At 42.7% G+C, this 16,428-nt stretch overlaps 1 protein-coding gene across 2 annotated transcripts in view; it reads left to right on the forward strand.

Annotated features, from left to right (window-relative positions):
• The window catches only part of COMMD1 (copper metabolism domain containing 1), a 64,625-nt gene that overhangs the window by 36,238 nt on the left and 11,959 nt on the right, over positions 1-16,428 (forward strand). The window contains exon 3 of one of the 2 annotated variants that reach the window (XM_077926571.1): positions 13,276-13,305. The exons of the other annotated variant lie outside the window; for it this stretch is intronic. Within the exon in view, the coding sequence (XP_077782697.1) occupies positions 13,276-13,290 (15 nt within the window). The 3' untranslated portion in view covers positions 13,291-13,305. Of the gene's footprint in view, positions 1-13,275; positions 13,306-16,428 lie in introns of those variants that run through there. 2 annotated transcript variants of the gene reach the window in all.

Below are 16,428 nucleotides of genomic sequence, written 5' to 3' on the forward strand. Positions count from 1 at the left end.
TGTTTTCCTGCAAATTACAGAATGATAATGTTGAAGCGCTTTTGGAGGATGTCAGTTAATAAAAGCTTTATTGAAAGCTAGATCTTTCGTGCGATGCTTAAACAAGTAAAATTCCCACATGCAGTTTTTTTATGCCTTGCTTTCTATGTTAGGATCACTGTGAGGATTCATTGCATAAACTGTAATTCAAAATAATCTGTTTATCCACAGATATTTCTCAGATTGTTGCAAGTTTTTCAGTACTACAGCTGCAGCCTAGGCTCGTGGGAGTGGCTGCATTCTATGTGCCTGAATATTTGGACGGGTTACACTTTCATTATAGGACCCCTGTTAAGAGTAGCCCCCGTTTTAGTTGTTTAAAAAAACCTTTCTGAAATAGCCCATGCCTTAGCTATTTTAAGATTATGTTGCTTTTCAGGGCTCTGTAAGGAGTGAATCTGTCTCCCCATAGTCTGAAGGTATGAAATACAGTCATACCTCGGGTTGAAGTAGCTTCGGGATGAATATTTTTGGGTTGCACTCCACAGCAACCCGGAAGTAACAGAGCGTGTTACTTCGGGTTTCACCGCTCGTGCATGCGCAGATGGTCAAAATGCCGTCATGCGCGGAAGCGGCGAATCGTGGCATGCAGACGTGTGGACGCGGGTTGTGTTCGCTTCAGGATGCGAACAGGGCTCCGGAACGGATCCCGTTCTCATCCAGAGGTACCACTGTATGCACAACCAAGGCAGTCTGGGCAAAACGGCTCTGACCCAGAGACAAAAGTTTAAACCTCTCTAAACCCATTATCCATACATCTTTTCCTACATTTTCTTTTATATTTATGTTTGGAAGTGCCATCAACTTACTCCTTCCCTAGCTCAGAGCTCCTCTCAGCAGTACCCAGGCAATAGTAGTGGCAGTTCCAGGGGATCATACTTGTACCAAGTCCTTATGCTTAACTCTCAGCTGTGCCATACAAAACGCAGCGCAAGCACAGACTTTTCTGGAACTCCTTTTCTTGAGATACATGTTATAGTTCCACTATCCTTTCAGTTCCTCTCTTTCTGGCTCAGACTTGGAGATGTATGTCTGCTTTCACACATTTCTACATGAAGGTTGTGTGGACGCATGTGAAATTTTACAAGCGGAAAGGCTTTCAGTAGAGACCACCTCTTCTAATAATGTGCGTGCAAGTTTTTCCTGTGTGTATTGCCTTTTGGGTGTTTCACAAATAAACAGAAAATATTGAAAAATTTGACTAATAGGGGTTCACTGCTTCCTGGTTTCAGGCATCTTGGATGTCTAGCCAGCTCCACGCTAGAGACAGCAGAGCTGCAGATGTTGCAGAGGATGAAGCGGTTGCTGTGGCTGGAGTTTGTAATGGTGCTTGAGGAAGTGAGTCACCAGATTCTGCCACAATTAATGATGTTATTGGAAATCTCATCTCTCTAAGCACCTCCTTGGTGTTGAAAGTTTCATTTATTTACTTAAAGGAAATATACACTACCCTTCAGCCAAATACAGCTCCCAGGGCAGCTAACAAATCATTAAGAGGGAGTCCTTGTCCTTAAGCTGACCATCTGTGGTAGCCTTCCCCTCCAGATGTTGGACTCCCATCTGCCCTATCAGCATTGCCAGTACTATCCAGGAATGTTGGGAGTTACAGTACAGCAACATCTGGAAGGCAACAGGGTGGGAAACCTGATCTATGGTATAATTCTTAGTGTAACTACAATTCAAGGTGGGTTTTTGCAGAGGAGAAGAGAATTATTAGTAAAAACCACTATTCCTGATCTGAGGTATCACCCCAATTGAAAAACACCTATTTCCATAGATCTATTCATCGTGTGTGTGTGTGTGTGTGTGTGTGTGTGTGTATTTGACACAACTTACATTAAACATTTTGCAAGGGTGACAACATCGGCTATAGCTGAAGGACCACACATATCTGCTATTTGGGTCCCTGAAGCACAGATTCACACAAAGCGGCAAAACGCTCTTGCAGGTTATTAACAGGAATTTTATTTGAAGTGCATATGCAGAACAAAGGCACAGGGCGATCAGTACGCAACCTGTACACAGTAGTCAGGGTGCGCCCCTTTATATAGATTTGCAAAATAGAATACCACCTGATCTCTTGTAGGTCACCTGATTTCTTGTAAGTCACCTGATTTCTGGGAAATCGAAACTTATAATAAGTTCCTATATTACCATATAAGGTCTTGGTCTTCTCTCCCTCCTTCCTGCAACCTCCCTCATCCTGGTGTGACAATAAATCCTTGTTCTTTATCTCTATCTGCCCAGGCTAGACATTCTAACGAGGGGCCCATTTGCAATGTAACATTTAAGCATGTCCTTCAATAATAGAACAGTTATATTGTAATATGCTCCTTCATAGCCTGTGCTGTGAGAGGTAAGGGAAGCAAGCAGATCAGCCAACCCAGTCTCCCTTGCAGCTCTTAAAAGACTAATATTTTATTATGGAATCCACTTTTTGTTGGGTTTAATGCAAAATAAATAAGACAATCCTGAGCTAGATGTAGTTGTCTTTGTATAACACAGCCTCCTGTGTTCTTGGAACAGATTCTGCAGTTGGAAAATGATACTTTTGAACAAATGCTTGAAAATGCAAGAACAAATCTTCCTAACTGAGATCAATAAATCCCATTTCTCTGTGGAGAATTCTAGCTGGTTTGCTTCAAATGTTGGCTTCTTCCTTTACTAATTTCATTTTGTCCCATGGCAGACAATTATCAAAGAGCTCATTTAGCTTTTCTGTACGTCTGCTGGGTCACAGGAAAAATGTGGAACAGGACAAAACATTTATTTTGAGGTCTTTAGATGTGAGACCTTTCACATGATTATCATCCCAAGTTCTGTGGGTGTGTATTTGCAGTGCTTGGCATAATGAAAGCTTGTTTTTATTCATAAAGAACTGAAGCCAAAATGTGGAAACACAGCAATGCTATGTCTGTATGGGGCTGATGGCGGCCCATTTTCCTTCTGATAGCCCTCCCCCCTCACACCTCATATTCCACCTTTAAGCGAGTGCTGAAATGCCCCAAGCATACAAAGCACACACTGCTTTGGGTGGATCTTCCTTTGTCCTGGTTTGGGCAGCATCAACGATTCTAGTGACATTCCCCAGCTTCTTCCCTAGAATAGCAAACATATCCCACTCTTTGCTCCCCCGACCCCAGTCTCCTTCTCAAGGTAAATGTGGAGCCCAATGTCTGCGTGGGAGAACAAGGGCGTGGGCAGCAGGACTTGGGTTTGGAAGTCCTGCACACCAGCGATGGGAATACTAAGACTGAACCATGGGCGTAGGCAGGGGGGCAGTTGCCCCCCTAAATCAAGTAAATAAATATAAATGCTTAGCTAACTGACCTATCGCATGACAGATAGCTTGGTTCTGCCCCCTGCCCAACATAAATCCTGGCTACGTCCATGGGCTGAGCTGAAATGCAGCTATCAGAACTGAAGCGCAGTTCAAGTACGTGTCAATACTGGAGACTGGTCTGTCTTAAAAACGTTGACCAAGCAGGCTTAGGCGCTTGCTACCTGACAGCTTGCACAGAAAGGCAACGTAGGAACCTTTAAAATAATAAATAAAACTAAAACAAATGATGCCTAGCTGGAGTTGCTGTGTTCAAAATTTTAAGGCCAGGAACAAAGCATGTGGAAAGGTTATTTGTCATCCTGGCCTGGTTGTGGACTTCCAGGAGCATTTGGAAGAGTGGGACTCAGCTTGCTCTTGCCATGCATGCTTGGGATATATACCTATGCACACCAGAAGCTAATTCTTCACGTTTAGGGAATAAGATCTTCCAGAACATGAATGACTAGGAGGCAGTTCAGCTCAAGAGCTTTATTATGCAAGTGGACAGGCTACTATCAGTCTGATAGATCTAAAGGGCATTAATTTCAAGTGAGCACTGTCCACTTCAATTGTCTGTGGTTCTTGTTGCTATTCTTGTTGTTAATTCTATACCACACTTCATCCAAAGATCACAGGGCAGTTACAGTATAAAAACACAGAAATACATATCACAATAACAAACAAAAACAACACACACACACCCCGCAAACACACAGTTTAAGAGGCCATAGTTTGGGAGGAAAAGAATGTATTTGCCTGGCATCTAAAGATACGTAATAATGGCACCAGGGGAGCATCCCTGGAGAAAGCATTCTACAAATGGGGAGCCACCACAGCAAAGGCCCCTTCTTGTGTTGCTGCCCTCCAAACATTTTGTGGTGAGGCACACAAAGAGGGGTCTCAGGTGATGATTGCAGAGTCTGAGCCAGTTCATATGGGGACAGGTGCTCCTCAAGGTATCGTAGTCCTGAGCTGTTTAAGGCTTTATAGGTCAAAACCAGCACTTTGAATTGAATCCAATTGGCAGCCAGTGCTTTGCAATCGAGTCACAGTGAGATACCACTGATTCTGTCACCTCCTTCAGGTCACACCATAAAAGGCCCTGCACTGAGTGGCGGAGGAACCCTCTCCAGCACCCAGGGCGGAGGAGCCCGTACAGAGTGCGCATGTGCGGCAGGCAGCCCGTATGGCCGCCCTGCAAGCAGCAGCCCGTACGGATGTGTGGCGACCGTACGGGATGCCGCACATGCGCACTCCATATGGGATGCCGCTTGCGTGCAGTGGACATGCAGGCTGCCGTGTGAGTGGCATCCCGTACGGACTGCACATGTGTGGCATCCCGTATGGAGTGTGCACGGGCTGCAGCCCGTACGGTCGCCGTGCGAGAGGCAGCCTGTACGGATGCCCGTATGGTTGGTGTGTGAGAGCACACTCCATATGGACTGCGTGCACCCTCGGCCACTCTACAGCTGGAGGGGGAGGCAGGGGCCATCTTGTCACACACACCCCAGAGTGGCTCCCGGGGCTGCCCGCCCCCTCCAACCCCCACTTCGTACGCCCCTGCCTGCACTACTTGGGAAAGCTCTACTGGATGGCACAGAGTTAAAGGTAAAGGTAAAGGACCCCTGGACGGTTAAGTCAAAGGCGACTATGGGGTTGCTGTGCTCATCTCGCTTTCAGGCTGAGGGAGCTGGTGTTTGCCCACAGACAGCTTTCCAGGTCATGTGGCCAGCAGGACTAAACTGCTTCTGGCTAAATGGAACACTGTGACGGAAACCAGAGCGCACGGAAACGCCGTTTACCTTCCCGCCACAGTGGTACCTATTTATCTACTTGCAATGCCGTGCTTTCGAACTGCTAGGTTGGCAGGAGCTGGGACAGAGCAACAGGAGCTCACCCTGTTGTGCAGATTTGAATCACCAACCTTCTGATCGGAAGCCCAAGAGGCTGGGTGGTTTAGACCACAGCACAAGGAGGATGCAACAGAGCCATCCAAGTATGTCTTCTTTGCTGCCTTCACTGCCACTAGGTACAGTGTTCAGCTGCTTTCAGCTGGAGTTTTCCTCCACTCATGTTTGAGCCATTTCCCAGCTTGTTTCCTCACCCTAAGCTCTGGAATATACTAGGGAGCCCAACAGGCTCCACACAAAGTGGGAGGCAGCTCAGGGGCAATTGTGTCAACAGCCTGAGCCATTTGGGTGCTCCCGGACTCAGCCATGGCTTTGACAGGAGCGCCAGTCATATCAGCCAAAGAAAGCCATTGTTTCCATGTTTGAACCAAAGATATGTTAACTTTGAAGTGGGAAAGTCCCCCCCCCCCTCTTTTTTCATGGCATAGGGAAGGAAGCACATATGTTTTTGTGCAGTCTACCTAGCAACATACCCATGAATCTTTCTGGTCTACTGATTTCATTTTTATTTAATCCTGCGGTAGCAGTTATCCTGTAGTAAGAAAGCTGTAATCTCTTGTTTCTTTTACATTGCATGTAGCATTTTGCAATTCTGTTCAAATTTTAAAATGAAGCATGAATGTTGATTAGATCTGTTCTATAGACCTTTCTATATTGAAAAAGGCAGCACTCAAGGCAACTCTCACAGAAATATAACAATAAATAAAAACAAAATTAAAAAGAGCATTAAAACATGGCTGACTTCTATATGTTATACAAAGTAGTGGAAAGCTTAAGGCTTTTCTGAAATTATGTGCTTTAAGCTTGCCATGTGTTACAGAAAAATTGATCAGATATTTACTGGAAATTTGTCTGATGTCAGTTTAATGAAATGAAAGCTTTCCACAGTGTCATCAAAATGGACTTTACCTTTCAGCAGATTGATTGTAATTAAAGGGTTTAAAGTGAGTATGCTCTTATCAGCGATGCTCTATAGTCACATGAAGTGAGAGAGATCAGAGTACTGTATGGTCCAAGCCAAATATTAAGAGGATTTTTTGCCAGCTGGTATGAACACATGGCTGCTAATCATTATAAAAGATTCAATCTATATTTTAGGGGAAATTGTTTTCTAAAATTATTCTTTCCAATTAATTATGCAACCAAGTAACAAAATCCTATTTTCTGGTAGGACTCTAGTTTTGTCTAGCATCTATCCGATAGGTGAAAAATTAGCAGCTGAAATGATAGCAAAATCTTCACCAGTTACATTTGTATATGCTGACAGGAAAAAGAAGAAAACCACATCCTTAGTTTGGCTGAAAGTTGAGTTCCATAATAGTTCACTTCTCTCTTTCTGAATGACAATGCAGTTTAAAGCCAGGGTTGTTAGCAAGGTGAAACTCCGGATGTGGAGCTACAACACACCCTCTCCTGATGGCAAGGTTCTGCAAGGACTTTCCCTTGAGGATACCATCCAGAGGCAAGGGTGCAGCAGGGGGGCCTTTTGCCTCAGGTGCCAAATGTCTTGGGCCGGCCCTGCTGTTTAGCATACAATCTGAGCAATTTCAGGCACTTCATATGCATTACAGCAGAAGCATTGGAACTGATGGCTTCTTCAGGATTGCTGTAATGATTAAGGTAAAGGTAAAGGTACCCCTGCCCGTACGGGCCAGTCTTGCCAGACTCTAGGGTTGTGCGCTCATCTCACTCTAGAGGCCGGGAGCCAGCGCTGTCCACAGACACTTCCGGGTCACGTGGCCAGCGTGACAAGCTGCATCTGGCGAGCCAGCGCAGCACACATGGAACGCCGTTTACCTTCCCGCTGGTAAGCGGTCCCTATTTATCTACTTGCACCCGAAGGTGCTTTCGAACTGCTAGGTTGGCAGGTGCTGGGACCGAACGATGGGAGCGCACCCCGCCGCGGGGATTCGAACCGCCGACCTTTCGATCGGCAAGTCCTAGGCGCTGAGGCTTTAACCCACAGTGCCACCCGTGTCCGCTGTAATGATTATAGGTTCGTCATTATGCGGGGAGGGGGGCAGTCACACAGGTCCTTGGCACGCAGCATCTGCCTCTAATGAGATTCTGCATGAGCAACCATGGTATGGTTAGGACCAGGGGTCCCCAAACTAAGGGCCGCGGGCTGGATAAGGCCCGAGGGACTCGTTTATCCGACCCACAGCAACCCCCGCTGCTGCTGCCCGCTCTTGCCGGTGCTGCGCGGCTGCCCACTTCTGGATCAGAGGAGCATCGGAAATAGCTTGTGCGCATGCACAAGCGTTATCTCCGGTGCACATCCGGGTCGGAGGAGGCCCATGCACATGCACACAAGCTATTTCCAGTGCTCCTCCAACCCAGAAGTGCACTGGAAATAGGGTGTGCGCATGCGTATGGGCACACGCTCCCCCGCCCTCCGGCCCGCTGCACAATCGGCGCTGGAGACACCGGCCCGAGACACGGTAAGTTTGCTGACCCCTGGTTAGGACCTACAGTCAGACCTTTAAATGTTACAGCAGTGCTGTGGGATGAATCCTCAAGTAGTGATGTTAAATTCTCCAGAATAATCTTTTGGGGAATATTCCTGAGAATATTCTCGATTAATGAGTTTTGTACATTTAAAGCAGCTGTGTCGACGACACAGAATTTACAGTTTGTGGAGAATATTCTCCGGAGAATTTTCTAGCAGAGACTATTCTCCAGAGAATATTCTCACCTCACATCACTACCCACAAGAAAATCAGCACTCACACTGCTGCAGGGCACCAGAACAGGGAATTGACCACAGCTGGTCATTTTGATACACTTTGGCCCCCAGAAGCTGCTATTAGGCAGCTTGGTAAGCAGCTAGTAACTCCATTTAAAGCTCTGCAGATACGATGTTTGTAAAACTTTGGGGAGATGTACGTTTTCATTGGGTAGATTATGTATGTTGATAATTTATCATAGGCTACATCAGGAGAGGTTAGTTTTTCTGCTTGACAGTTGCTCATATCTGTAATGAGTAAGGAGTATGTAGATCTTGCAGGAAGACCTGCCTCTTTTCAAAATAAAATACTTTCAACATGTGTATATATCTGTTTAAGGAGCTAACAGAAATCACTGGGTTAAAGCTGACCGAAAGTCCAGAGGTAGCATTATTATCAATTTACGATGGGGTGGAAGGTTCACAGGCTAGGAAGGACTTGCTCACAAATTTATTGACAGCTGCACAAATTATAATAGCTAGGAAGATGGAAGGGGCAAGCAGAATATAAAATGGAAGAATGGTATAAAGAGGTGTGGGATGTAGCTATTAATGATAAATTAACATGTGCCTTTAAGGTGAGATGGGGAATACGCAGGAGAAATGATTTTGAGGAGATATAGAAGGTGTTTGTAGAATTTGTACTGTTAAAATGGAAAAGGGTCAAACCATCGCAAGAGGTGTTGAAATTTTGGGAGGTTAGATAGTTACAATGGAATGGTCTCGGTGGTGGGGCGCACATTTTTATTCTTATTTATTTATGATTATTACTTTGTCAAAATAAAAGAAGAAGAAGAAGAAAGCAAATACAAAAAACAAACAAACGTGTATATATCTAAGTTTTTCATGTGCTCTATGATTTTAGGAAACAGACAGCCGAGTCCTAACAAGTAGCTTAATGAATGCTGTTACTTTGATGACCACTAGCTTCAGAAAAGAACAAATTCATAGCTGTTAGACATGATAGCTAATTGAAACTCTGTGTACAAAGACAGTAAATCCATCTCTCTTTAATCGGTGCAACAATAGATGGCAGCATTTGGTATTGGCATTCCTCTCCACTTTTGACTATGTTTAGTGGGCAGTGGGGGTGGGAATGGCTACATTCTTTGAACCTGAAGTTTTATTTTTATTTTTTATTTTTTTAAATAATTTTTATTAATTTTCCAAGCATATAATAAAAACAAACAATCAAACAAAACAAACAAAACATACAAACATATAAACATGTATACTTCCGTAATCTTATCTTCCTACACCTTGCTTCCCGGACTTCCCCATACCTCCCCTTTTCTGCATCCTTGTTTTTGCCTTTCTTCAGCAACCCTCCAACTGATTAATTAATTCACTTTCATTCTAATTTCCTTAACTTATTGTTTACAGCTGCAATTCTCTATTTCTTAACACCTTAACATCTCATTACACTTCAATTTTACAACAATTTTTAAGGTAAATTTTAAATTTCTTCCAGTCTTCTTCCACTGTCTCTTTCCCCTGGTCACGGATTCTGCCGGTCATCTCTGCCAGTCCCATGTAGTAGATCACCTTCGCTTGCCATTCTTCCAGAGTGGGTAGCTCTTGTGTCTTCCAATACTTTGCCAGAAGAATTCTTGCTGCTGTAGTAGCATACATAAAAAACGTCCTATCCTTCTTTGTCACCAATTGGCCAACCATGCCCAGAAGAAAAGCCTCAGGTTTTTTAGGGAAGGTCCATTTAAGAACCTTCTTAATTTCATTATAGATCATTTCCCAAAAGGCTTTAATCTTCGGGCAGGTCCACCAAAGGTGGTAAAAGGTACCTTCAGTCTCATTACATTTCCAGCATTTGTTATTGGGCAAATGGTAAATTTTTGCAAGCTTGACTGGGGTCATATACCACCTGTAAATCATTTTCATAATGTTTTCTCTTAAAGCATTGCATGCCGTAAACTTAAGACCAGTATTCCATAACTGTTCCCAGTCAGCGAACATAATGTTATGACCAATGTCTTGTGCCCATTTAATCATAGCTGCTTTCACCGTTTCATCCTGTGTATTCCATTTCAACAGCAAATTGTACATTCTTGACAAGTTCTTAGTATTGGATTCTAACAGTTCTGTTTCTAATTTTGACCTCTCCATCTGGAAACCTATTTTCCTGTCCTGTTTAAATACCTCGTTTATCTGAAGGTAATGCAACCAATCTCTTACCTTAGACTTTAATTTCTCATAACTCTGTAATTTGACTCTTTCACCATCTTGAGTAAAAGTCCACAGTAAAAGTTTCTGTAACACTTTCAAAAGTCAGAAATTCAACAAAGTAATTCCATCAAAGTCCAATAACTTTGTTTCAGACAAAACCCCAACTTTGTATCCAATCTAAACTGACAGTTCACTTTCCCGGTGCCTTGCTCCGGCAGCCCGTCCCGGGGTTTTGACAGTGGAAAGTCTTTTTCCTCACTTTACTTCAAGCAGGTTTACAATGTCCAATTATCCTTCCCCCCTTCTCCTGCTTACTGGGGGGAAGTTTAAGTCAGATGTCAGGTTTTGACAGCCTAAAAGTTAGCCTTCTTTTAAGTGCAGCTTTGCTCTTTCGTTGCTTTGATTGCCATGCAGTCCGGGGAGGCAGACTTCCTTACTTTATGCCTTTCCCGTTTTCAGCCAAATTTCCAAAACTTAATTTAAATGTCCCGTTCACGTCTGTCAGTCTTACTCACGGGTTTTATGGTCAAATTCCAGTTTCAGGAAGGAATCGGCGCTCTCCGTTTATGGCGACGCGGCTTCACTCCGCGGGCTGGGTTGCGACTCTCAGCACCGCGCTCACACCCGATGCCGCTCCGGAGCCTTTAAAAAGGCTCTTTCGCAGTACCGGGGGGCGCAAAAGGTGCCCGCCGAGTCTCCTTGTTCACAGGCTTCAGCGCCTGTGATTTTAGGGGTCCCCCGCTCGCCGTAGCGGGTCAGACCCGAACTCGCGGAGCAGTCCTGCTTCGGAGCTCGAAGCAAGGACCGCCATTAAACGCTGGCGCCGACCGGAAGTCGAACCTGAAGTTTTATAACCTAAAGATATAAAAACCAACTATGTTTTCACAGTGATTAAATGTGAAGTTGCCTATGTTTTTGAGCCAGTATGGAATTTTGAAAAAGTGGCCACAAAATGGGATGAACATGGTCCCTTGGCCCCTATAAGTAGCAGGGGAAAAGGCTGACAGTATATTAACCACCACAACACTTATGTAGGGAGAACAACACTTTGCACCTCTCTGTTCTGAACAGAAAGGAAGGTGGTTGTCCAGTCCAGGCATGCAATGGAAAAGTGGGCATGTTAAATCACTTCATTTTTCACTTTCCAATGTTTCTATCTTCAGCAGACTGCAGCAGAAATGAGAGATTTGTATGCAAGAGGTGTAATTTTCAAAAGTTCAGAGAAAGGTTTGAGAAGAGGGTTTGTTAGAGAACTTAAGCAATCACTAGTAGATGATATTATAAAAGCTGTGCAAAAAATAGCTTAGTAAACACAAAGACAAGAAGAGGAAAACAAACGTGGTAACTTGAAGGACAAAGTGTTCAAAATGATTTTTACTGTATTGAAATAATAAGTTCTTTTCAGGAGATAGCCATTGTTACTTAAGCAAAAGATTTAGAAGAATAGAACACCCACAGACTTGAAAATAATAACCATCACACTTCAGAGCACTTAGTACACAGGTGGAATTAAGAAGGGTCTCCATTTCATATCTTGCATTTATGAAGTGTTTTGTCACAATGGGATCCTAACTGGTGTGTCCCAGGATGAATGCTATTGCAGATAAGCTGTGTCCTAACCCCCCATCATAGGGTTGGATTCAGAGCAGCACTCGGTGGAACTTTTTTAACCAGATTCTAAAATTCAAAGAAACCAGTATCCCTTTTAAAAATAGCTTAATATTTAGGTTTTTTATTTTATATTTAGGTACAATATTATACATACACTTACTTATGTCATACTTTACATATCTAAAATAACAGATTCATCTGTTTTATATTGATTCCAATGCAAAAGAATTTTTTCAATTTTGTTGAAAATTTTATTTTGCCTGCATCCTTCCATCCCATAGTTGCTTATATCTCATTACTTTATTAATGATCATTATGTCCCAGATCTTCCTCTTCCATTGGTCAATTGTTGGTAGACTATCAGTTTTCTGTGCCTTTACTATCAAATAACACTCTGCAATCAACATGTGTGGCTAGAACAAAAGAGTCTCTTGCTGTACCCGATGCTGTTTCATCAGCCTTAAAACAACTGAGAGCCTCAAGCTCAAAGCAAAATAAGCTACAATTCTCGTTTCAGATGTAACACTAAGCCACAGATTGTCATTTGTTTCATCCATGTAATAGCAGTTTGCAAATTGAGAAGAGAAAACTACGGTACCCAGAAAGACACGTTCATTGTAAGCTATTAATTATGCTTTACTGTGATATGTGAACTGGGCACTGGCCAGAGTCTGCGCTTCCAAGTATATAATAGGCAAGTCGTGGATTTTAAGCTTCATTTTTGTTTATGTTTTCCATCCTTGGGACAGTTTCATAAGTTCAGTTCACTTTCTTATCCATTATTCAGAAATCTCTAGAAGCAGAACTGGTTACTGTATAACTATCACTTGTCAATTCAGACATTCAGCCAAGCAACAGTTTGCAAATCACAGTTTCTGTCTCTGGTTTCCTAGCTGATCACAAACCTTGGTTTGTCAATATAGATCCACTTGCAAACATAGCTGTCCCTCTTGAAAAGCAGGTGTTTTATGAATACAGACCTGGACCTCTTTCCTGGCATAGAGGATAATTAAATTGTTGTTCTCTTCCATTGTCTTATGGATACAAAAAATTGGTGTCAAAGAAGAAGGCAAACTTCATTGTCTTAATTTCCCAAATTGAAATATTGCAGTTTGTAGAAAAGCTTGTTCTGGGAAAGCTGCTTTTCAAACATGGTGCTAAAATATTTTTGATGTGCCCTGTTTTATTGGCTCAATTTCTTTAAGACCCTGAAAGAACAGTATTATAGTGCAGATCCCATACTTTAGCCGATCTTACTTTGTGCAACAAATTATGAATTATGTGTTTAATGAAAATACAGACCATGAGCAAGGACAACAGGATCTGTGTGGGTGGGCCCCTAGGCCTTTTGTGTGCTGCGATATTCAGCTCAGGTTTAAGAGAAAAGTCCGCCCACACAGATGTCTCTGCAGAACTGAAGCTTCCACCCTTCTTTCTGAACCTTCAAGTTCATTTTCTTTCATTTTTTTTTCTTTTTCTTTTTCCAGAATATTTATATCTAAAGAGAGCTTGGAAACACCATTGTTGACAGAGAATATCAGTGAGAACAGTCTTCACTAAAACGTGCTCAGTGTATCGTTGCTGTATTTTTAATACATTGCGTTTTCCATTATTTACTTTATGTGTTTATTTAACAAAATATATTGCTTGACTGTAGATAGAAACTCTAACCAACAGTTAAGCTGTAAACAGATAAAAAATACCTGCCAACCTCTACATACCTAGATAGGCCTGCCAAAACAAAAATGTTTTTAAAAGGCGCAGGTGCCAAAAGGGGTTCAGAATAGGTGTCTGCCTGGTGCCAGGAGGGGGGGGAGCCCCAAAGTGTGGGTTCCAACAGGCTTTTTAGAAGTGACCGCTTTTAATGAATGGGCTGGTGCCATGCTGTTTTTACTGTAATTATTTTATGTTTCTAAACATATTTTAATATGTATATAGTTTTAATTCTATTAATGCTTCATTTTTTTTAACAATTTTCCCCCAATATGTTTTTAGCTTTTGATGCTTTTATCTGCCGCCTTGAATCTCCGTCAGGGTAAAAGGCAGGGTATAAATTAATAATAATAATAGTAATAATAATAACAACCAGTGCTGGTCTCTAAGCAGAGGTGAAAGAGGCTGAGACTAAATTATGCTTTTTCATTAGCCTGTTTCAGAGGTTATTCATAACCTCACACCCCAGTGGTTTTAATACACTATGAGGAAAGATACTCTGAAACATTTTCACTTGTGCTTTGCCTAATTACCATACAGCAAAATGTGCTGAGGATTTTTATCATATTTTAGTTTTATTTTTTAATCTCACATCTGCACAAACATAGCTATAGACCCAGCTCTTAATTTACTAGTTACTGGGTGTCCTTATATAAGCTACCATTTTACAACCTTTGTCTCCTCCCTAGGGATAATGTATATGAAGTATATGCTTTGCTTTGCTTTGCTTTGCTTTGCTTTGCTTTGCTTTGCTTTGCTTTGCTTTGCTTTGCTTATAGAGCTGAATGGGAGCACCAGGGTCATCTAGTCCAACCCCCTGCAATGCCGGAATATTTTGCTCTGTGTGAGGCTCAAACACACAACCCTGAGATTAAGAGTCTCATGCTATACTGACTGAGCTACCAAAGGATTATTATTATCATTTTAATGTATGTCCCACCATTCACCATAAGGTCCCAGGGGGTGACAACAATTTAAAATACAACATCAGGATGAGTCCTGAAAGCACACATCTGCCAAAAGGTGCATAGTGAAGGTGCCGGGGGCATGTCTGTGGGGAAGGAGTTCCCCAAGTAAGCGGCTGCCACAGATTGCCCTCTTCTGAGGGTGGCAGAACTACCAAGAGATCTCCTTTGCACCTTGCTGTCAGAGAGGAGAGGGTCTGCAGGGAAGGAGACGGTCTTTCAGATATCTGGGGTCTAAGTTGCTTTAAAGACTAATGTGAGCACCTTGAATGGGGCCTGGAAACCAACCGATAATCACTGCAGCTGTTTTAAAATAGGGGTTATATGAGATCTATATCAAACCCCAGTCCAGTTATGGCTTCCTTGTGTTGGTCATCAATATTTCTATTATCCCATAACCTGCTGAGTCTTTTTTCCTGTTTCTCTAGAGTCACATGCAGGGGCTTATACCAGTGAACCTGGGCTATAGGGTGTGAGAGAGGAGTTCGCTATACAGTTGCTTTTCAAGTTCATTAATTACGATCTGCACAAGAGCCCTGTTGGTGGCACCGCCTCTGGCTGCTGCCTGGTTGACCCGTGACAGGGCCTTCTCTGTGGTGGCTCTGTTTGTGGAATGCCCGCCCAGCTGAGCTTTGTCAGTCTCCCTCACTACTAAAAACATTCCTGTTTACTCAAGCATTTGATGGCTAAACTTTGGCAACTATGAAATTAATAACTGCCATCCTGGGCTTCTCTGAGAGGAAAGGGTGGGATAGTAGTAGTAGTAGTAGTAGTAGTAGTAGTAGTAGTAGTAATAATAATAATGGGCCCCCTTACTCCTAGGTTTTGGAGGTGTCTTCCAGATCTAAACCAGATTTGCCTGTTCTAGCCTACTGAATATAATGGGATTTAAATTTAAATGGGATTTAGTCCTTTTCTTTTTTCTTTCAAAAAAGAATTGCTATGTGGTTAGCAGTTTAAAATAAGCATTATTGTTACATACATACATACATACATACATACATACATGGTTTTATTTGTATGCCACCTGTCCACAGTTCAAACCATGCACAAGGCAGCTTACAACACGGGGGCGGGGGGGAAATATAACTGCACCGTAACTAAGTAGTCAGACAGTAAAGAAACCATGTAAACATATACAACCAAACTGAGGAATTTCCACATAAATTGTTAGGATCTGATCCAAACTTTATCCAGCAGTAACACTCTTCTTGATGTGTGCCCTTCACAATGGGCTGCAGTTCAGTTTAGAGTTTGGAGTGTGAATGAACATGCTTGTAGCCTTGAGAACTATCAATTGTTGTACTAAACAATTAATATTTACAAAACTCTTTATGTTTAACCAACTCCAGTATTTTGTTTCAGGGAAATGCATTTTTTAATGCCAGGTTACAAATCAGAGTTCAGGTTTTCTTCTGCTGGCTCAAGCTCCACAAAGCCAGGAAACTGGAAGTTAGGCACCCATGTCTTCCCCAAAAACAACAATATCTACGCAGCTTTTGTATTCTGTAGTGAAGAGACTTCAAGCGCAATCCCGTCTTGACTCCCCAGTGGCGGACACAGCAGGGCTCTTTGTGTGTGCTTCCAGGAAAACACTTGACAAAATGGAAGTGAAGCCAAGGCATCATGGAGTAACAAAATGAAGCTGTGGCTCTTCTGCCAGAATAATTTTATTCAATTCTAATGTGTGTTTGTTTACTTTAATGGGAGCAGCACTCCAAATGCTTATTCCAGCTTTGAAAGCATTGTCTCTGTAGATTGCCAGCAGGGTTACTGGCTTACACTGCCTAATTTAACTGTTGGCTCTTCTGTATTTGTTTTAGTTTTAATGCCTTTCCATTCCTACACAAAATGTTCCATCGTGCTGTTTGGCTTTAAAGATAAGGCCGGTTACTGACAACCACTCCAGTCAGGGAAAATTATCTGTGTTAAGTTGAACCCCTTTCAGTGGGCAACCTGACA

Source organism: Podarcis muralis, chromosome 3 (assembly GCF_964188315.1).
Source record: "Podarcis muralis chromosome 3, rPodMur119.hap1.1, whole genome shotgun sequence".
Lineage (NCBI taxonomy): Eukaryota > Metazoa > Chordata > Lepidosauria > Squamata > Lacertidae > Podarcis > Podarcis muralis.